Source organism: Palaemon carinicauda, chromosome 26 (genome assembly GCF_036898095.1).
Source record: "Palaemon carinicauda isolate YSFRI2023 chromosome 26, ASM3689809v2, whole genome shotgun sequence".
In the NCBI taxonomy this organism is placed as follows: domain Eukaryota; kingdom Metazoa; phylum Arthropoda; class Malacostraca; order Decapoda; family Palaemonidae; genus Palaemon; species Palaemon carinicauda.
Genome location: NC_090750.1, coordinates 60,170,105 through 60,193,403, shown reverse-complemented (window position 1 = coordinate 60,193,403; position 23,299 = coordinate 60,170,105). Strand labels below are relative to the sequence as shown.

At 44.4% G+C, this 23,299-nt stretch overlaps 1 protein-coding gene across 1 annotated transcript in view; it reads right to left on the bottom strand.

Annotated features, from left to right (window-relative positions):
* The window catches only part of LOC137619535 (small ribosomal subunit protein mS39), a 99,623-nt gene extending 76,720 nt beyond the window's left edge, over positions 1–22,903 (bottom strand). The window contains exons 1-2 of the mRNA XM_068349623.1: positions 22,746–22,903; positions 21,163–21,259 (exon numbers count right to left, since the gene is read on the bottom strand). Coding sequence (XP_068205724.1) covers positions 21,163–21,259; positions 22,746–22,807 — 159 coding nt within the window. The 5' untranslated portion in view covers positions 22,808–22,903. The remainder of the gene's footprint in view (positions 1–21,162; positions 21,260–22,745) is intronic.
* Between the last annotated feature and the right edge of the window lie 396 nt (positions 22,904–23,299).

Genomic DNA, 23,299 nt, shown 5'->3' with positions numbered 1-23,299 from the left:
GTTAGAGCAATTTAAAAAATATGATATTTTGATTATAAAATAAATTTTTGAATATACTTACCCGGTGAATATATAATAGCTGACGTCTCGGACGGCTCGACAGAAACACAAAAACTCGCGAGCGATCGCCATGAAGGTTGCGGGTGTGCCCACCAGCGCCGACTATCGGCCAGATACCGCATATACATGTAAACAGCTCCAGTTCTTCTCATTCCGCTGGGTCTCTATCGGGGAGGAAGGGAGGGCCTTTAATTTATATATTCACCGGGTAAGTATATTCAAAAATTTATTTTATAATCAAAATATCATTTTTAAATATTAAACTTAGCCGGTGAATATATAATAGCTGATTCACACCCATGGTGGTGGGTAGAGACCAGTATTAATACAATAAAGGCGTATATGCTTAGAGTTTTTGACAGTTATATCATAACAAAACCCAAATAAATATAGGTACCTGGTAAGGAAGCTGACTCTGACGATTACTCTGCCTTGTTAGTCCGCTGTCCTCACGATCCTCACGAAGCCCAGCCATCCTCTCAGGATGCTGAAAGACTCCCAGGAGCTGTTATATCCAGGGCGACAACCCATAAAACAGGACCTCATCAAAACCCTTAATCTGGGCGCTCTCAAGAAACGACATTTGACCACCCGCCAAATCAAAAAGGAAGCGAAAGGCTTCTTAGCCTTCCGTTCAACCCAAAACAAGATTAAGAACATTTCAAGAGAAGATTAAAAGGATATTGGAATTAAGGGAATGTAGTGGTAGAACCCTCACCCACTACTGCACTCGCTGCAACGAATGGACCCAGTGTGTAGCAATCCTCATAAAGAGTCTGGACGTCTTTTAAGTAAAATGAAGCGAACACCGACTTGCTCCTCCAAAAGGTCGCGTCCATAATACTTCGTAGAGATCTGTTTTGATTAAAGGCCACGGAAGTTGCTATCGCTCTTACTTCGTGCGTCTTGACCTTAAGCAAGCAACGATCTTTTTCACTCAAGTGAGAATGAGCCTCTCGGATTAAAAATCTAATAAAATACGATAACGCATTTTTAGACATAGGCAATGAGGGCTTCTTAACTGAGCACCACAAGGCCTCAGATCCACCTCGTAAGGATTTGGTACGAGCTAAATAAAACTTAAGAGCTCTAACTGGGCACAGTACTCTTTCAAGCTCGTTGCCTACGTTCTCTGAAAGGCAAGGTATATCAAACGACTTAGGCCAAGGACGAGAAGGCAGTTCATTTTTGGCCAAGAAACCAAGCTGAAGCGAACATGTGGCTTTATCTGTAGAAAAGCCGATGTTTTTACTGAAGGCATGGATCTCACTGACCCTTTTAGCCGAAGCCAAGCACACTAAGAAAAGCGTCTTGAGAGTGAGATCCTTCAGGGAGGCTGAATGTAATGGCTCAAACCTGTCGGACATTAGGAACCTTAGGACCACGTCTAAGTTCCATCCAGGAGTTGCCATACGACGCTCCTTAGAGGTCTCGAAGGACTTAAGGAGATCTTGGAGATCTTTATTATTGGACAGATCTAAGCCTCTATGTCTGAACACAGAAGCCAACATGCTCCTGTAGCCTTTAATAGTGGGAGCCGAGAGGGAGCGAACATTTCTCAGATGTAGGAGAAAATCTGCAATTTGGGCTACAGAGGTACTGGAAGAGGAAATGGATGATGACTTGCACCAGTCTCTAAAGACTTCCCACTTCGACTGGTAGACCTTGATGGTAGAAGCTCTCCTAGCTCTTGCAATCGCTCTGGCTGCCTCCTTCGAAAAACCTCGAGCTCTTGGGAGTCTTTCGATAGTCTGAAGGCAGTCAGACGAAGCGCGGGGAGGCTTTGATGAAGACTCCTTACGTGGGGCTGCCGTAAGAGATCCATCCTTAAAGGAAGACTCCTTGGAACGTCTACCAGCCATTGAAGTACCTCTGTGAACCACTCTCACGCGGGCCAGAGGGGAGCAACCAATGTCAACCTTGTCCCTTCGTGAGAGGCGAACTTCTGCAGTACCTTGTTGATGATCTTGAACGGCGGGAATGCGTACGCGTCCAGGTAAGACCAGTCCAGTAGAAACGCATCTATGTGGGCCGCCTCTGGATCTGGGACTGGAGAGCAATAGGTCGGGAGCCTTTTGGTCAACGAGGTGGCAAAGAGGTCTATGGTGGGTTGACCCCAAGTCACCCAAAGACTCTTGCACACGTCCTTGTGGAGGGTCCATTCTGTGGGGATCACCTGACCTCTCCGACTGAGACAGTCCGCCAAGACGTTCAAGTCCCCCTGGATGAATCTTGTCAACAGGGAGATGCCTCGATTTTTTGACCAGATGAGGAGGTCCCTTGCGATGACGAACAGTGTGTGGGAGTGAGTGCCTCCTTGCTTGGAGATGTACGCCAAGGCTGTGGTGTTGTCCAAATTGACTTCTACCACTTTGTTTCGAAGAATGCTCTCGAAACTCGTCAAGGCCAAGTGAACCGCTAACAGCTCCTTGCAGTTGATGTGCATGCTCTTCTGATCCGACGTCCAAAGACCCGAACATTCCAGACCGTCCAGAGTCGCTCCCCAACCCAAATCCGACGCGTCTGAGAACAACACGTGGTTTGGGTTCTTGACCGCCAGGGACAGACCCTCTCGCAGACTTATGTTGCTGTCCCACCAGTTCAGGCACGTTTTTACTGGCTCGGAGACCGGGATTGACACAGCTTCCAAAGTCTTGCTCTTGTTCCAGTGTGAGTCTAGATGGAACTGGAGAGGGCGAAGGTGAAGTCTCCCTAGTGAGACAAATTGCTCCAGGGATGACAGAGTCCCTAAGAGGCTCATCCAACTTCTCACTGAGCAACGGTCTTTTTTCAGCATGAGGCGGACTTTGAGCAGGGCTTGCTCTATCCTGGTGGCAGACGGAAAAGCCCGAAAAACTAGACTGCGAATCTCCATCCCCAAATAGAGAATTGTCTGGGAGGGATTCAGTTGAGACTTTTCTAAGTTCACCAACAGTCCCAACTCCTTTGCCAGACCCAACGTCCATTGAAGGTCCTGCAGACAGCGATGACGGGACGATGCTCTGAGAAGCCAGTCGTCCAAGTACAGGGAGGCTCGAATTCCCGATAAATGAAGGAATTTTGCCACATTCCTCACGAGCCTCGTAAACACGAGAGGAGCAGGGCTGAGGCCGAAGCACAGTGCTCGGAACTGGTACACCACATTCCTGTAAACAAACCTCAGATACGGTTGAGAATCTGGGTGTATAGGAATGTGGAAGTACGCATCCTGCAGGTCGAGAGAGACCATCCAGTCTCCCTCTCTGACCGCTGCTAGGACGGACTTCGTGGTCTCCATCGTAAATTTTGTTTTTACAACAAAAACGTTGAGCGCACTGACGTCCAGCACTGGCCTCCAACCTCCGGTTGTAAAATCCCGGTGATTGAAGGTCCGAGACTTTCACCACCGCTCCCTTCTCTAGCAACAGAGAAACCTGCTGATGTAGAGCTTGTCTCCTTGACTCCTCTCGATACCTGGGAGAGAGGTCTAAAGGAACTGTTACTAGAGGAGGTCTGCGTACAAAAGGTATTTTGTACCCCTCCTTGAGCAACAACACAGACTCTTGGTCTGCACCCCTCTTCTCCCAGGCCTGCCAGAAGCTGTTCAGTCTGGCCCCTACCGCTGTCTGAGGACGTGGGCAGTCAGACTCTGCCACGGGAGGACTTGGAACCTCTCCTCTTGCCTCTTTTACCGTCGGCACGAGCGCCTCCCCTGCTGGGGGCTCTGCCACGAAAGGGCGGGATAAACCTAGTCGCTGGGGTATCGATCTTGGGTCTCACGACATAAGACGATGAAGGAGCACCCTTGCGAGCAGAAGTCGCCATCAGGTCGTGTGTATCCTTCTGCACCAGCGAAGCCGCAATGTCCTTGATCAGCTGTTGAGGAAACAAGGCAGCTGATAAGGGGGCAAAGAGAAGCTCCGACCTTTGACAGGGAGTAACTCCTGCCGAAAGGAACAAGCAAAGAGTCTCCCTCTTCTTCAGGACTCCAGCCGTAAAGGTAGCGGCGAGCTCATTGGAGCCATAACGGATGGCTTTGTCCATGCAAGACATAATAAGCACGGAAACATCCTGGTCGGCCGACGAGATCTTCCTGCTTAATGCTCCGAGAGACCAATCTAAAAAGTTAAAAACTTCGAAGGCCCTGTAAACCCCTTTAAGGAGATGGTCAAGGTCCGAGGAGGACCAACAAACTTTAGAGCGTCTCATGGCCAGGCGACGGGGAGAGTCTACGAGGCTTGAGAAGTCTCCCTGGGCAGAGGCAGGGACTCCCAAGCCGAGAACTTCTCCCGTGTCATACCAGACGCTCGCTCTAGAAGCTAGTTTAAAAGGAGGGAAAGCAAAGGCCGTTTTCCCCAAACTCCTCCTGGTAACCAACCAGTCGCCTAGCAAACGTAAAGCCCTCTTAGAAGAGCGAGAGAGCACTAGCTTAGTAAAAGAAGGCTTCGAAGTAGCTAGGCCTAGCGCAAACTCTGACGGAGGCGAACGAGGAGCAGAAGTTACAAAATGGTCTGGGAAAAGATCCTTAAAAATCATCATGATTTTCTTAAAGTCCATAGAGGGTTGAGCAGCCTTAGGCTCTTCTCCGTCTGATAAAACACCCAAAGGAATATCAGTAGGCGGAGGATCAGCAACATCCTCATCTGAAGGAACCTCGTCCGACAATTGACGAGTCTCAAGAAAAGGAGAGACCTGCCGCGGTGGCAATGCTTGACAGGCAAAGTCCACACGCAAAGGAGCAGCAGTAGCAGTCAAGGAAGCGACGTCATGTCGCTGCTGAAAGGACTGACCAGCAACAACAACAGGAGTTGATGGACGCTCGACGTCAAATCGAGACTGCCTTGACTGCCTAGACTGAGCAGTCAAAACAACCCTTGACTGCGGTGCTTGACGCTCAACGTCAAAACAAGGCAACTGAGCTGGTAGGCGAACATCCTGAACGTCAACACGAGACTGCGGCAGCGGCTGAACGTCAACACGAGACTGCGGCAGCGGCTGAACGTCAACACGAGGCTGCGGCAGCGGCTGAAAGTCAACACGGGACTGCAGCGAGTGAGGATCCAAGTCACGTGACTGACGTGACAAACTACCGACATCACGTTTCATAACGTCAAAAGGACGAGTAAAAGCTCGTTTGGGCGGCTGACGGCCAGAGTCTCGATCAGCGTAACGGCGAGGATCATCGTGAACCTGCTCAACGGTATACTCCTCCATAAGGGAGGCAAGCTTAGTCTGCATATCCTGCAGGACAACCCATTTAGGATCAACGGGAGTCGGGACGGGCCGAGACGATGGTAACGTCTGTGTCGGCAAAACATTGCCTTTACTGAGACTCTCGGAGCCCGTGTTACGCTTACGTTTAATCGGCGAACAGTCTTCCGACGACTGCAAAGGGTCAGAGCTGTCCCAATGGCTACAGCCAGGACGCTGGACCTGTCCTGAAGGGACTGACTTCCGCTTCAAGGGTCTAGAAACCTTGCGCCAAGGTTTCTTTTGCGAGAAGCCTTCAGATGACGAGGAGAAAACAGCCTCGCTCGTCTTATGGTAGGGGCGATCTTGACGAGACACGCCCGATACCAAAGAGGGAACGTTTGTACGTTAGTTAAAGCCTCTCGTCCCCTTAAGTCCTACAACATTACTTCTCCCTGGAGCAGGGGAGCCTGAAAGAGGTCTCGGACTAGGGGAACGACAAGCACGAACAGACGAACCCTCGGTCGCAACACTAAAAACACTTTGCGCACTTATCACTTTATCCCCACGATTTTCTGATTTGGCACTCTGACACTTTAATAAATTCACATCCGACATGAGTTGATTACGGTCCGATGCTAAGGACTCAACTCTCTCGCCCAAAGCTTGAATGGCAAGCAACATATCCCGCATGGACGGTTCATGAGTGCTAGTAGAGGGTTCAGGAACAACTACTACAGGGGAAGGATTAGGTTCAGGGGCATGGGAGGAGGAAAATTCCAACGACCTAGAGGAGCTTCTCCTCACCCTATCTCTCTCAAGCTTACGAGAATATTTATCAAACTCTAGCCAGTCGAATTCCGACAAGACCACGCACTCATCACACCGATCTCCTAATTGGCAGGTTTTACCCCGGCAATTAGAACACACGGTATGTGGGTCGAGAGAGGCCTTGGGAAGACGTTTGTTACAATCCCTAGCATTACATTTGCGAAATTTAGGTCCAGGGATAGGAGAAGGGTCAGCCATATTGAACAGTCAAAGAAAATCCAAAACAAATCCAAAGTCATCAACAATAAACACTATCCAAAAAAGGGTTCAAGAGTTTTAATTGAAGAGAAAAACACCTGTCACTGCGAAAGCTCAAAACAACCAAAAAGAAGTACTTCACCAAAAATGACGAAAACTCCAGGTCAACAGCGAGCGGAATCAACTTGTCGACAAGACCGACAGAGAAGAACTGGAGCTGTTTACATGTATATGCGGTATCTGGCCGATAGTCGGCGCTGGTGGGCACACCCGCAACCTTCATGGCGATCGCTCGCGAGTTTTTGTGTTTCTGTCGAGCCGTCCGAGACGTCAGCTATTATATATTCACCGGCTAAGTTTAATATTTAAATATATATAGCAAAACGTGCTTGAAAAAAAAAAACCCAAATAGCCTGGGGGTAAAAGGGTTAATACATTTCATTATACAGTACTTTAATGTTAAATAGTTTTGAATAATTTTCAAGTTTTAGAAATAACAGACTTTTATTTCAGTTATACTCCAATACCACATATGGAAAGGCGAGCAGAATGCAGTATGGCAATGAGAAAAGGTATTATTACTGTACTGTACAAGCATGCTGATCAGATGAGTAAGGAAGAGGGCACTTACAGTAAGAAGAAAAACTTGTATTAAGGAATATACTCGCTTAAAAGTTTACATGTCAAAAGTTGATTCGTTACTCAGATGTACAAAGGTATAGTTGTTCTGCATTGGACTTCATAAGACTGTCGATACAAAAATTTGATATCTGAAGAGTTTAATACACCCATTAAGAAGATACAAAATTGTGTTTTATACCTTAATCTTTTTTATACTAACCCATCAATAATGCTGTACAATATACAGCCACAGTAAAGCTTCAGAAAGGAAATGCACTGGTACTCATATAAATTGGTGAGCAAATAATATATCTGAATATTTTTTTCCATAGAAATCTCCTAAAGTACCCATCTAAAGAATATCTGTTAATGACCTGGGGATAGTCGATAAAAAAATGACAAATTCGGAGATAATCTGTATTTTAACCTAACTAATATAAACCTGGAGTTATTCAAGGGGATATTCTTTCAGCGGCAGCTGGAGGTAGCCATTAGACTTTAAATGCAAGGTGGCAACCCTGCTTAACCGCTTAGCGGATAGGCAGGGGGTGGCTGGGGGGTAACCAGCCACCTATATATATACTGTACTCTCAAAGCTGTGATACGTCACTTCTTATTGGAAGCAGGACTTCTGGGAGACAGGTGATGGCAGGCCAATTTATATAAATAACTCCAGGTTTCTATTAGTTAGGGAAAAATACAAATTATGTCCGATTTTGTCATTTGTTCCCATACTAATAAACCTTCCGTTATCTATGTGGATGACTCCCTCTTAGGTGGTAGGAAGTCCTAGATCTGGCATGAACATTGACCCGGTTTTACCTAGTACACTACTGTATATGACTGTAGTCTAGGGGAAAACTTTGACACATCACTGAAATATACAAAGAGAGACTATTCACAACCTGTGCAATTTAGTAATATAGAGGTTGTTATTCATATGAAACATCAGTTTTTTCAATAGGAAAAAACAACAAGACATATCCCGTTGCAGAGGGACCCATGGCACTGTACCGCAAGAGAAGAGAAGATGAAGGAAGGAAAGCCAGACATTCTTCTCATTCATCCCAGTCTTAATCTGGGTAACCAATGCCCTCAACCACCTTCTACTTGTCCAATAAGGATCCTGAGGTATCTTAAACCCCTTTTTGAACAGCCACCACAGTACCAATAGTAAACGTTATCGAGCCTCCTGTGGGTCACGTCTTTGAGGTAATGGGCTGTGAATGTGGTTTATCTTTTCCAAACACCAGCTTGGAGGACCTGCAACAGAGAAAAGTTGCGTTTGAACGCCAGAGAAGTACTGATTCCCCTGACGTTATGAGCTCTAGGTCGACGAGCCTGAGGAGGATCAGGAGCCAAGGCTCTTTCGATGACTTGGCGAATCCAAGAGGAAACTGTGTTCTTTGTGATCCTCCTCTTTACTCTCCCTGAATTAACAAATAGTGATGTTAGTCTGGACCGTGTTGCTGCAGTGCGTTTAAGATAGTATCTCAAACTCCTCACTGGGCAAAGTAACAACTGATCTGGGTCGTTAGTTACAGAACGAAGACTTGAAATCTGAAAGGGCCCGAATCTAAGGTCCAGCACGCCCGGATTTTGAGTATTGGCAATAAACTCAGGGACAAAGCTGAGCGTCACTTTCCCCCATCACCTTTGCTGAGGATAAATCAAGCAGGAATGCCGTCTTCAATGGTTCGTAGGGGCAAGGGATCTCATAACTCTGTATGAGTAGAGAAAGCTCCAACGAAGAGGATATGTCTACTCCTTTCAGCTTGAAGGCTCATGGCTGAGCGATAGCCTTTCCCCGCCAATCCTGAAAGGAGCTTATCCTCCAGAAGGTATACAAGAAACTCCGCTATTACTGGAATAGTGGCATCGAGTGGAGAGATATTCCTTCCACTTGGCCTGGTAGACCAAGGATGAGGACTGACGCAAGTGTCCGGACATTCCCTCCGCAACTTGTGAAAAGCTCTTCCAAGTGAGGAGATGCTGGATAATCTCCACGCATGAAGTCGAAGCGACTGCACGGACTTGTGGAAGATGTTCGCGTGTGACTGTTTGAGTAAATCTGGTCGTGGAGGGAGTTCTTTCGGTCTATCCACGAGAAGTTGCAGGAGGTCTGGGAACCACTCTGCGTAATGCCATAGCAGAGCTACAAGGGTCAACAATAGATCTTTGGAAGCTCTAATTTTGTTAAGCAGTCTCCTTATCAGACAAAACGGGGGAAAGGCGTACACGATGTTGTCCCACCGTTGTTGGAATGCATCTTGCCATAGTGCCTGAGGGTCCGGGACTGGAGAACAGTAAAGCAGAAGCTTGCTGTTCAGAGATGTTGCGAACAGGTCTACAGTCAGGGAACCCCACAAAGTCAGGACTTTGTTGGCTATCTGACGATTCAAAGACCATTCAGAGCCTACTATCAGAGTCGCTCTGCTCAGATTGTCCGCGAGCACATTCCTCTTGCCGGGAATGAAACGAGCTGATAGTCACCGAATGTTCTTCTGACCATCTGAGGATCTTTACTACAATATGGCATAGAGGCTGCGAAAAGTTACCGCCTTGTTTGTTTATGTAAGCCACTACTGTGGTGTTGTCGCTCATCAACACCACAGAGTGACCTGCCAACAACTGTTGGAACTGATGAAGAGCTAGGTAGGCTGCTCTCATCTCTAGAAGACTCGTGTGCTGGTACCTTTCTGATTCTGACCAAAGGCCGGAGATTGTATGGTGCAGCAGGTGAGCCCCCTACCCATCTTTTGATGCATCTGTGAAGAGCATCAAATGCGGAGGGAGAACGAGAAGATTCTGACCTTGCCAAAGGTTTTCGTCTGCCATCCACCAACTCAAATCCGTCACGTGATCCCGAATTATGGGAACTCCGGTGTCCGGTGGGTCGGAGTATTGGTTCCACACGGACTTAAGCTGCCATTGCAGGGATCTTATCCTGCAGCCGTTTGGAACAAGACGGATGAGAGAGGTTAGATAGCCTAAGAGACTCAACCAACGAGAGGCCGGAACCACTTCTTTCCTGAGGAAGGGAGCAGCCACTTCCTTCAGCCTATGTACTCTTTCGACTGATGGGAAGACTTTCTCTAGGACGGTGTCTATGATCATTCCAAGGTATACCAGTCTCTGTGAAGGTTGAAATGATAACTTCTCACGATTTATCAGGAACCCAGATCCTGAAAAAACTTGAGGCATGTCTCAGTGACGAAGAAGGGTCGTCTCCGAGTCTGCTAGGATCAGCCTGTCGACCTGATATCTGAGAAGACAGATGCTATTCCTGTGAGCCCAAGATGACACTAGGGCAAATACTGTACTCTGGTAAACACCTGAGGGGCTGTCGCTAGACCAAAGCATAGAACCTTGAACTGGTATATCTTTCCTTCTTGAATGAACCTTAAATACTTCCTTCAAGACAGATGTATTGGGATGAGGAAGTAAGCATCCTTCAGATCCAGTGTGCACATGAAGTTCCTTGGACGTACCGCTTGAATGACCGTGTCTCCTGTCTCCATTCTGAACTGAGTCTGTTGGACAAACTTGTTCAGAGGGGAGAGATCGATGACTGGCCTCCAGCCCCCAGTCGTCTTTTTCACCAGAAAAATCCAAATGTAAAAGCCTGGAGACCCGTCCATTATCTCTTGGAGAGCACCTTTCTGCAGCATAGCTCCTTTGCGGATCCCTTCGCATAGAAGCCGAGATACACTGGATCCCAAGTTAGAGTAGGGAGAGATTGAGTGAACGGGACGCGATACCCTAAAGGCGATCACATTGACCGTCCAGGGATCTACCCAGTGAAGCTGCCACCTCTGCCAGCGGCAATGTAGGCATCCCCCCACAGGTGGTGAGTGTTAAGGAATGCCATTCCTAGTGGGAGTGGCCACCTCGGCCATCTCCCTTCTTTCCCCTGACGGACTTGGACCCCTTCTGTCCCTCGAGGACCTAACAGTTGACTTGTTAAAGGAAGATGCTTGCTGAGGCCGAGAAGACTGAGAAGGTATACCATAGGACCGAGATGTCATGACCCTATGGAGGAGAGAATCGTAGGACGATTTCCTCCATCGCTCAGCAGCCCTCTAAATTTCCTCCGGAACAAAGAGAGAACCCTCAAGAATGGAGTCTCTCAGCCGAGAGACCTCCACTTTCGGCACCTGCTTATGGAACCGTCCTATGACAGTATCCTTCCTCTTGAGTATGGTGTTCACCCACAGGTTAACAACATGGTGCGATAGGAACTCAAAGAGTCCAGGTACCTGACAGTAGGAAGGACTCCAACATCTTCCTGGCCGACTCCTTCGACAAGTCGTGGGAGTGAACCATGAATCCAGTCATGAAGCAGCCTACATGGCATACTTCGCGCCTCTCTCCATGTTTAGGATCTCAAGCACCGATAATGAGGCCGTCAGAGAGGAGAGTCTGAGTGGAAACTCCCTTCGTTAGGGACTCTATCGAAGGGTCGAGGGACATGGTGGAGTGCAGTTCCCCTTCGATCTCGTAATACAGGCAGTCCCCAACTTACGAACACAATAGGGACCGAGAGTCTGTTCGTAAGCTGGATTGTTCGTAAGTCATTAGTGTTAAATTTTGGTCTAGGGTAGGCGTAACCTGACTCAGATGTCTACGATTTTCAGCCGTAGAGGTCAACAAATCGCCCCATTTCATATAAAATAGGTTATTACAAATATTTTACTTTATCATATTACAGTACAGTAGTCTGTATAATACTGTAAAGTTCAGTACAGTAAGTTGTTTTATTATCCTGTACTGCACACTACATAATAGAAACTTGCACAAACAATCGGCCATACATATGCACTGCATTTCTGAATCAGCCGACTTAAAGTAAAATCGTAGTAAATATAGTGTACTGTACATTTAGTACAGTACTGTACATTAATTCCTTTTTAAATAAATGTACTGAAAGCTATTTTATTGTTCCATTACCCATTTTTTTTTTTGCTAGAAACTTACATAAACAAGCGGCCATTTGCATTATGTACTGTACTGTACGTAATGTTTACCTTTTCAGTGTTTTCACGCTGATCAAATCAGCTGACTTGTACCGTACTGTATTTACTGTATGTAACAGTACTGTGCATTTAACTGCTTCGTGGTTGTTTTGGTAATGTTAAATAAAATGCAGAAGGTTAGTTTACTGAATTGTTTTATTTTAATTTTGACCGACGGAATCATTCTTTGTAGAGTATACGTCACGTATCTTGTGACGTCATATATTTGGCGGAAGCGCGCTGACAAACTGAATGATTTCCTTTCATTATGTTGCCGAGTAATCTTATTACAGCATTCCCATAATCGAAACACCGAGTAACGATATCAAGTGTTTTAGTGGTCTGTATCATTAGTTATGAGATTAGTACAACTTACCGTAAAGTTAAGAAAAAAAAAGTCTGATGTTATATTTCTTCTGGCGGAAGGCGAGAGGCAAATCAAGTGATTTTCTTCCGATCCGTTACTATTCCCATAATCGAAACATCGAATAAGGATATAAAATTTTTTTTAATAATTTTCAAAGAAATATGAAGATTTAACTGCATTAAAAATCAAAATACGGAGAGAGAGAGAGAGAGAGAGAGAGAGAGAGAGAGAGAGAGAGAGAGAGAGAGAGAGAGAGAGAGAGAGAGAGAGAGAGAGAGAGAGAGAGAGAGAGAGAGAGAGAGAGAGAGAGAGAGAGAGAGAGAGAGAGAGAGAGGGGGGTTGCGTATTCCGTTTATAACTAATAATAAGGACTATCAACGAACTGTATGGAAAATGTGATACCCTATAATATATTGGCGCTGTTGTAATATTCACTATGAAGAGATTTCGAATATCAAGAAAATTATATAAATCAGTGTTATTCGTACTACAGTATATGTGCGCATAATCGTAATACTGCAGCGTCACCTCGAGATCAGCTGATCTCCCAACCAAAAGTAAATCAAAAGTAATTGTTGATTATTGAAATGCTCAAGAAATAAAAAAAAAATATGAACGTGCTTTAATAAACCACAATTAAACACAATAATGTCTAATAAAATATGAAGGCTTAATATTGAACGAAAAATTGAATACTGTATGAAGCTTTAGAATTAACTACCCGTATGCGATTGACAGAGCGAGCACACACACACACACACAGAAAGAGCTACAACGATTTCGCATGATACCTAATAATAAGAACTGTAGGGAAACTGATTTTCTGTAACATATTGGCGCTGAAGTAATATTCATCTTGAAGATATTTCTAATATGTTAAGAAATAAAAAAAAATGCCAAAAGTCTGATGACGTTATATTTCTTCTGGCGGAAGGCGAGAGGCAAATCAAGTGGTTTTCTTCCGATCCGTTACTATTCCCATAATTGAAACATCGAATAAGGATATAAAGAATTTTTTTAATAATTTTCAAAGAAATATGAAGATTTAACTGCATTAAAAATCAAAATACGGAGAGAGAGAGAGAGAGAGAGAGAGAGAGAGAGAGAGAGAGAGAGAGAGAGAGAGAGAGAGAGAGAGAGTGAATTTAAACTTGCTATGAAATCTACAGATGTTTACGAACATGTTTGGACTTCCGTCAATTTGTGTTCGTATCTCCGGATGTTCGTATCTTGGGGAGCGTCTGTACTACCTTTGTAACAAAAAAGGAAGTGGTAGAGACCGAAAGGAGGAACCTGCCCTCAAGGAACTGGAAGTTCCGGCTATCTGAGAGATAGCTTTCCTCTTGGCAGCTGTCAGGCCTTTGGACCAGGGCAAAGCTGCACTGGACCAGGAAGGCTTCTGGGTCTCGAAAATCTTGTCAAGCACCATATCCTTCCCTTCCTGGGTCATGGAACCAGGAGTAGATAGCCTGTTAAAGACCGACTCTTTCCTCTCCTGTTCGGAGTGATAGTTCAGACTGGCCGGCTTTGTAAGATTTTCATCCTCTGAGTCTAAGGGTTTGTCTACCTCCAGACCCAAATCCAGAGCTTGGGGTAGGTCAGGGTCATAAACTGAAGCCGTGGATGGACACGCCACTGTGGACCGCATCTGTGCCTCAGTCTCTTTAGTTTCCCTTGGCACGGTGTTCTTTGGTTTCAGCATAAGAGTCCTTCGACTCCCTTCACATCGTACAATCCTCCGCTCATCATCAGGTACCTTCGAAGGTCGTTTGGAAGGTCAGGTTGAGGGGCTACACGCTGATGGACTGCGCGTACACCTACCTTTAGATGAGGAATGTCTACACCTTGATTGCGAACGCGCGGTTCGTGATCGTGATGCTCGTGAAAGAGAGAGTCTAGCTCTCGTTTGAGAACGGCGTGAACGTGAGTGTCGCCCTCACGAACGAGAATGTTGTTCTCATGAGCGACACCCTCCCTAGTGTAAACGCCGTCCTGGCCTCGGAAAATCATCACCTGCAACCTGAGGGTTCCTGTAGGGAGAAACAGGGAGTTGAGAATTAAGGGACGACGATGTCCCAGGATGGAGAGAGGGTTCGTCGCCAGCAGGGGGTCGTAGGAGAGGCGAACACGAACCATCACCTCGTCCGTGCATGGAAGGACCATGGGAAGGCGACAGATGGACCTCCACAATTCCAGAGCGTGAGATGTTGACAGCTCAGAATGCCGCATGATGAAGGCGATCACAGAAATAGGACATGCAAACCTGAAAAGAGAAAGCAAAAATCAAAAGGTCTAATGACAGTCAGGAGGAGAGCTGACATGTCCAATCTCTAATGAGCCAAAAGAAAAAGTGACATATCTCACAGCTGTGAGAGTATATATGCAGTAAAGGCAGCTGGGTACCCCCCAGCCACCCCCTACCTACCCGCTAAGTAGTTAGGCAGGTTTGCCACCTTGCATTTTAAGTAAAATGGCTACCTCCAGCTGTCGCTGCAAGAATGTCCACATAAATAACGGAAGGTTTCTTAGTATGGGAACAAATTTGTATTAACGATTATAGGCCAACTCGCTTAAAATTTACAAGTCCATGCCATAAACAAACATCTCAAAAGTTGCTTCATTACTCAGATATAGAAGTTATAGTTGTTCAGCATTAGGCTTTATAAGAATGTCAATAAAAAAATTTGATATCTGAAGAGTTTAGTATACCCCTTAAAAAGATACAAAAAATGTGTTATACAGTGAACCCTCGTTTATCGCGGTAGATAGGTTCCAGTCGCGGCCGCGATAGGTGAAAATCCGCGAAGTAGTGACACCATATTTACCTATTTATTCAACATGTATATTCAGACTTTTAAAACCTTCCCTTGTACGTAGTACTGTTAACAAACTACCCTTTAATGTACAGAACACTTAATGCATGTACTACAGTACCCTAAACTAAAACAGGTAGAGCTTTGCTTATTACCCAGACATATTTCCCATACTTTTCCCTTAGAACTACATCACATCTTCCTACTTTATATATATATATAATATATATATATATATATATATATATATATATATATATATATATATATATATATATATATATATATATATTATATATATATATATATATATATATATATATATATATATATATATATATATATATATATATATATATATATATGTGTGTGTGTGTGTGTGTATATATATATATATATATATGTGTGTGTGTGTGTATATATAGATATATATATTTATATTTACACATATACATACCTACATATATACATAAATACATGCATACATATATATATATATATATATATACTGTATATATATATATATTACTGTATATATATGGGTTATGGAAAAAATTCGCGAAGTGGTGAATCCGCGATGGTCGAACCGCGAAGTAGCGAGGGTTCACTGTATACTTTAATCTTTTTATACTAACCCATCAATAATGGGTGAGACATCAAGGAGCCGAGACGATAATAGAACCTCAGAGGAGGATTATGGTCTAAGAGTCCTGACCGGAGTCAATTTGGCTCTTGTTAAAGAGACCTTATGGGGAAATCCCCTCTTCCTCTTCAGGAGATAAAAAGCATTCGTAGTCCTAAGTTCCGAATTGGCTGGCACCGCTGGGGCTTCTGACGGGCGTACCAGAAGCAACGGGGCGAAGGCTTGAGATACGGCCCTGACCAGGGTGTTGACCCACGGCTACTTACTCATTGAAGCACTCTCCGAGAGATCCCTGAAGGAAATGAGGTAGAAAATCCTCCGGAGGTGTCTCCACACCAGACGCTGACGACTTCGGGATTGTAGGAGTCGATTCCCTTCGAAAGGGAGGCAGTTTAGGAAACTTAAAACCCTGCAATTTGCCCTCTCCCTCCTTCCCCGGCAGTTGCAACGTTACGTGTTTGCTGGGAGGGGAGTGAGGAGACGGAGAACGATCGTAAGTAACCCTGCCTTTCTTGGAGGCCACAACCGTCGCTTTCGGTAGTTGTAGTTGACGATCCCCTCTCGCCAGAGGATGAGGTGGCTGCTGACGCGTTGGAGAGCGACAAGAAAACTCCTGCTCTAGACGCGACGATCGATGGTTAGAAGGTTAAAAGGCGGGTGTTCCCGCGTCGCTGAGCGATATTGCGATAACGTGGGGTCAATTTGTACCGTTGTACGAGAGGCAGGACGATTTGATGATGCTTTAGAAGGCGACTCACGCGTCACTGGTTGAGAAAGTTGAACAGGTGAGCGAACGCGTTCCACCGGAGTGACGCGATGGCTTAAAAACGAGCGACCGCTGGTTCGATAGATGATCGAATGTCTCTCGAGACGGAGAAGGTCTGTGTCTCGTGAATACGTTGGGGAGAACGCTGCTGCCGCATGGGAGATCGCTGATGAGGAGGTGAACATTGCCCAGCAGGCAAACGCTGACGAGCTGGCGATCGCTGAGAAGCAGGATGATTAGATGATGATGCTTTAGAAGGCGACTCACGCGTCACTGGTTGAGAAAGTTGAACAGGTGAGCGAACGCGTTCCACCAAAGAGCGACGCGATAGCTTAAAAACGAGGAACCGCTGGTTCGATGGCTGATCGAACGTCTCTCGAGACGGAGGTCTATGCGTCTCGTGAATACGTTGGGGAGAACGCTGCCGCATGGGAGATCACTGACAAGCAGGTGAACATTGCCCAGCAGGCAAATGCTGACGAGCTGGCGATCGCTGAGAAGCAGGACGATTAGATGATGATGCTTTAGAAGGCAACTCACGCGTCACTGGTTAAAATACAGTGGAACCTCTACACACGAACGTATCTACATCCGAATTTTCCAACATCCGAAGTAAAATTCGAGCAAATTTTTGACTCTACAGTGAACCCTCGCTACTTCGCGGTTCGACCATCGCGGATTCACCACTTCGCGGATTTTTTCCATAACCCATATATATACAGTAATATATATATATATATATATATATATATATATATATATATATATATATGTATGCATGTATTTATGTATATATGTAGGTATGTATATGTGTATACATATAAATATATATATATATACACACACACACACACACATATATATATATATATATATATATATATATATATATATATATATATATATATATATATATATATATATATATATATATATATACATATATATATATATATATATATATATATATATATATATATATATATATATATATATATATATATATATCTATATATCTAAAGTATGAAGATGTGATGTAGTTCTAAAGGAAAAGTATGGGAAATATGTCTGGGTAATAAGCAAAGCTCTACCTCCAGTTTGTTTCTACATTATGATCAGAGATAAATGTAAACAAAACATTGGTTGCCATTTTTTATCGTGCTTTTTAGCATGTTTAGGAAATGCATGATATAAAATCACCTTTAATATTTGTGCCTGTTTTAGTTTAGGGTACTGTAGTACATGCATTAAGTGTTCTGTACATTAAAGGGTAGTTTGTTAACAGTACTACGTACAAGGGAAGGTTTTAAAAGTCTGAATATACATGTTGAATAAATAGGTAAATATGGTGTCACTACTTCGCGGATTTTCACCTATCGCGGCCGCGACTGGAACCTATCTACCGCGATAAACGAGGGTTCACCACCCGAATTTTATTTCGACACACGAAGTAGCAATTTTCGTCGTACCGGTTGTATCCGAATTTTTCGACACGCGAAGTACAATTCGAACACGTTCCTACTCTACACCCGAATTTTTTTTTTCGACACCCGAAGTAAACAATACTCGTATGCGTAGACGGTGCTCATAGCGCCTGATGTGTTTTTTATTTCCGCCAATAGAAGGCAGCACTTCAACCTCGGAGGGACCCTCAATTAGCGTGGCTCTGGTCAGTCCTCTGTTCTCGTTGGCTTTATGTGGTTGTGCCCTGTGCGTTCTGCTATTAATTGTGTTTTAATCGTGATTTTTTACATTCATCCTTTTACGGTATTTTACGAAAATCATGGGTCCTAAAAGGCTTAGTTTCGCAAGTGGTAGTGGTAGTGGTGAGAAAAGGAATAAGGGAATGCTTTCTTTAGAAGTAAAGCAAGGAATTATTGAAAAGCATGAGCGTGGCGTCCGTATGAGTGAAGTTGCAATAAGTTCCGCGCAAATAAAAGAGGTGTTAGGAAAATATCAAGACGTGGTCGACTTCATCGACAAATACCATCCAAAGAAATTGCAGGTTTGTCGTGTAGCTGGCAGTTTGATGATGTTTCCCTAACTTATTTTCGAAACATTCTGAAAAGCTGTACCAAGCAACTTTCTATCGATAGCTTCTTTAAAAAAACTACGAAGCGAACTCGTGATGAAGAGGAAGGAAGTGGTTCAAAGAAAACAGCAAAGAGTGAAGAGAAAAAAATTCAATCAATTTTAAGTGTAGAGAGTGAAAGTGATTAAAATTAATCATCAAAAAGAATAAAAGAAAATGTAAAAAAAAAATATAAATTATAAAAAAAAAAGCAAAGTCATGTTAAAGTTCACTTAGTGTAAGTTAGAATAAGTTACGGTAGTGTACGTTTATCGTAGTTAACCTCTCTACCTCCTCGCCGCCCGTCCGTCTCCTCTCTGCGTAGCAAGACTAACAACACCTGCGCTGGAGTTTCTAAGGTAAAGTGACGCTAAAAACCCGTTTCTTATTTATAATTTTTTGCTAATTCTTCTTATTTACATGTCTATTCTTCTTATTTACATGTCTATTATCTAATTTAGTGTTCATCATTCTCATGGGAAAATTATGTGTAGTAGTTTATTAAGAAGTTATCATAGGTTTTTGGGCTCAACCACGGATTAATCCTATTTCAATGTATTCTTATGGGAAAATTCGTTTCGACAACCGAACATTTTCTACATCCGAAGTTGGTTCTGGAACGGATTAAATTCGTATGTAGAGGTTCCACTGTAGTTGAAAGGTGAGCGAACGCGTTCCACCGGAGAGCGACACGATGGCTTAAAAATGAGCGACCGCTGGTTCGATGGATGATCGAGCGTCTCTCGAGACGGAGAAGGTCTATGCGTCTCGTGAATACATTGGGGAAAACGCTGCCCTATGGGAGATCGCTGACAAGCATGTGAACATTGCCCAGCAGGCAAACGATGACGAGCCAGCGATCGCTGAGAAGCAGGTGAATGCTGGCAGGCCAGCAAACGTCGAGCAGGAGAATGCTGCGGTGCAGGGGAACGGTTGCAGGACGGTGAACGCTGATGGGCAGGTGAACGCAGCCGTTCAGGTGATTCTTGCATAGCGAACGAACGCTTAGGAGGAGTACAAGACGCTCGATGTCCATGGTCAGTTTGAAGAGGCAATTCACGTGTAACCCCGCGTTTAGGTGGTGCACGAAAAGTCGCACGTTGACGTTGGTCAGGCGACTGACGAGCTAGACACGTCGGTGTAGACATAGCTCGATGACGATGGTCGGGTGATTCACACGTTGAAAGCGTTGGAGAAGACGATTCACGAATAACCAATCGTACCAGTGGTACACCAGAAAACGCTCGTTGCCGATGATCAGACGGAACACGATTATGATGATGATGGTCAGGCGATTTACGAGGTGAACACGTAGGCGCTTCACGCTCTGCTGAACGATGGAGAGACCGTTGAGTAGGAGAATGTTGAGCAAGAGTCTGGTGAGACGGTCGGAGACAGAGGCGAAGGTTGAACAACCTCTTCCGCAGAAGACTGAGGAGGAGTGGAAGCGAAGAGACACCTCTTAGACACGGCGAGGTCACCTGCCGCCAATGCGACAATGAAGGAGCATGGGATCAGCCGGCCTCCGAAGAGGAGTCTCTATGTGAGACCCTTTACTACAAAGGAAACACTTGTCGGAGAGACATGCCTTGGACTTTGCTCTCTCCCTAAAGAATGTTCGTCAAGGGATGGAGAGAAAACCTCGGTGGCAGAAGATGGTGAAGAGGATGCCGTCGCACGAGCAACATGCGGAACTCTCCAACACCACAACGTTGACAACTGACAAAGGGTCAACGTCCGACGATAACTCAGCACTCTGATGCAACCCCAACGACGGCCACAGCTGTAAAAGAGGAGGAAGAGAGACAACCTCACTGGGATGGAGAGCCAGGACAACCCCGCTAGGGGAGGTCGTACTGTCTCTCGAGGACTGAGGTTGGCCGTGAGTTAGCCTAAATGGCCTACGCTACTATTCGTTGACTCTCCAGAGGAAGCCGTACTAATAGGAGCTTTGGAGGAAGGTCAGGAGACGGAAGAAGAAGCCTTGGGTTTCTTCATTTCAAAGCAACCTTCGAAGGAGATGAGTCCAGATTAAACTTCTTCTTCCGCCTATGCCCATATCTCTCCCACTGGGAGGAAGACCACTCCTGACATTCAACACAATTGTTATCAATATCACAGCGCTGTCCTCTGCAGACAAGCCAAAGGCTGTAGGGATCTGTTTCCACAGCAAACATGAATTTCCCGCAGGTGCGACCTTCAGTACCCGTATAAGTCCGCATGGCAGTCGATAAACACAGCAACAACACTCAAACACTGAAAAGAAAAGAAAAACAGATTAATGGCAGTCCAAAAATTGGAGAGAATGAAGGTTGGTGACAACCGCACTCCATCCAGGACAAAAGTAAAGTGAGCGCAATCACCAGTGTGTGAGTGAGAGGGGTAGCAGACTATCCCCACTAACTATAAGGATGGGTAGTTAACCCTCGCTAAATTCTAATAGCTCGTCCTTTCACCTTTCGCCAAAAGCGTGGTTTGTATTCCAGTTACGGAACAAATACAGCTACGGTAAAGCATCAGAAAGCGAACGCACTGGTACTCCCATAAATTGGTGAGCAAACAACATATCTGAACATTTTTTCCCATGGAAATCTACTAAAGCACCCACCTGAAGAATATCTGTTGATGACCTGGGGATTCTATTTGGAATAACAATTTTTTCACTATGGTGCTGCATTGACATGCTCAATCTCCGATGGAAGCCCCTGGAAATTGGATAAAAAAAATTTAAATACCTGTATACCATTTTTCAACAATACAGTAAATGATATGCTGTATAACATCACAGTACCCAAGATTCTCAAGAAACTTACTAATTCTTCATATTATAGAATACAGTACTACAAAATTAAGTAAAAATTATTGCACTTTAAATCAAAATGCAGTATACCTCACATGTGCACAGAACACCACCTAACCTAAACTTCCCCGCCTAGTTAGCCTAACCTAACCTAACCTACAAACCGTATCCTTACCTACTTACCTAAGGGGGGCCTAACGGCCTGCTGCAACCTCCCTTAGACTACTGTATTCTTAACATACGGTTGAAAATAAGAGTTATGGGGCATGGCCATCATCATACATACACCCCACGAGGGGTAGTATGGCTATACAACTGACTGACGCTGGCCTCACATTAGCTTAATGTCAGAGCGACCAGACGTCCCGTATTTGACAGGATTGTCCCGTATTTGTGACATTTGTCCAATGTCCCGCATCAAGCCTCCCTGGGTTGCATTTTGTCCCGCATTTTCAATATTTGAATAATAATACAACGATGGGGTGGGTGTAGGAACCGGTGCAGTGTAGAGTGGATCAAGTCCGCGCTACAGATAAAGTCCAATTTCACGCTGTCCAGTTCCGAGTTCATCTCATGCGCTCCAACCTGTATTGCTTAACTAATTCTATAATTTGGGTATTCCTTATCTAAAATTTCATAATATGGTCACCCTGGTTACTGTCTATAACCCAAGACGGTCAAATTATAGTTACGGACGCACGACCATTGAACAGAAAAATATTTAACCTGTAGTAAATAATGTGCTTTTGCTGAATTTGATCTTCATTTCAATAGCAAATAAACCAAAAACCCGTTAGACCGTATAAGAACGAGGATTTTTTTTTTAGATATATCCGATTTTTGCTCTGACGTGCGCTCGCTTCATTGGCGGAAAAAGAAAAACATCAAGCTATGTACTGGCAACCGGTACATGCTGAGCTGCACACGCTAACCCCATCGATTGTTATTTCAGAGCCTTTGTACATCAGCGGCCAGTTCCACACACATTGATTAAAAATAGACATCAACTAACTTAAACTTGCCCCCCCTAACCTAACCTACAAGCCGTGTCCATACCTACTTAATTAAGGCCCCCCCTGCGACCCCTTTTACACTTTTCCGTATTCTAAGTTAGACATAATACTACATACAGGTGGCCGCTATCATACATACACCCCAGAAAAGCTTTTTCCGTCCGTAACTATATTAAAACCAGTTGGGTTGGGGTAAGACCCCACTAACTATCTGAACAAATATGAGTTAAAGTATTTAATAATAATCAAATTAAAAATTCAGCTTTCGGAGTTCCTTCGCGTTCGGATATTTTAGGCAAACGAACCGGTAAGAGAGAGATTGGTGTCAAGGCATAAAATAAATGGTAGAATTAAGGAACTATACAACTAATAACTCACCGTGATCTGCATATTGTCACAATATTTTGAAAAAGGCTCGATTTCACTACATTTGAGGCCATTATTTTCGTCCTGTTGGGAAATGAGGTTCAAGTCAACGTTCGTTGCTCCGGGTTCCAAGTTCCTCGTTGCTCTCTCCACAACACTGGTTCCTCGTTGTTCTCTCCACAGCACTGTGATTGTGGGCATACTACTAGATAAAGCATAGTAGGTGAAAAGTGCTGAAATCTGCAGAAAAAAAATCATTATTATTGGTTACATCCTAAACAGAGAGCTTAACAGCTTGCATACTTTTACTAATAACTTCTAGAACCTTTCAAATATTACGAGCAACCTCTATAGTTGGTGGTTCTAAATTTCCACAGGCCAACTCAAGCACGTATTACACAAGAAGAAGAATAAACATAAACCTGTGGAGGAAAGTCTCTACCGTTTTGGTTTCATTGTAGTGAATTACATGGCAATGTAACCTAGGAAAAAAACTACTGTTTCTAATAGAAAAAATTACGCTCTCTTCGAAAATGACACTCGTTCCCGTTGCAAATTAATAGTTT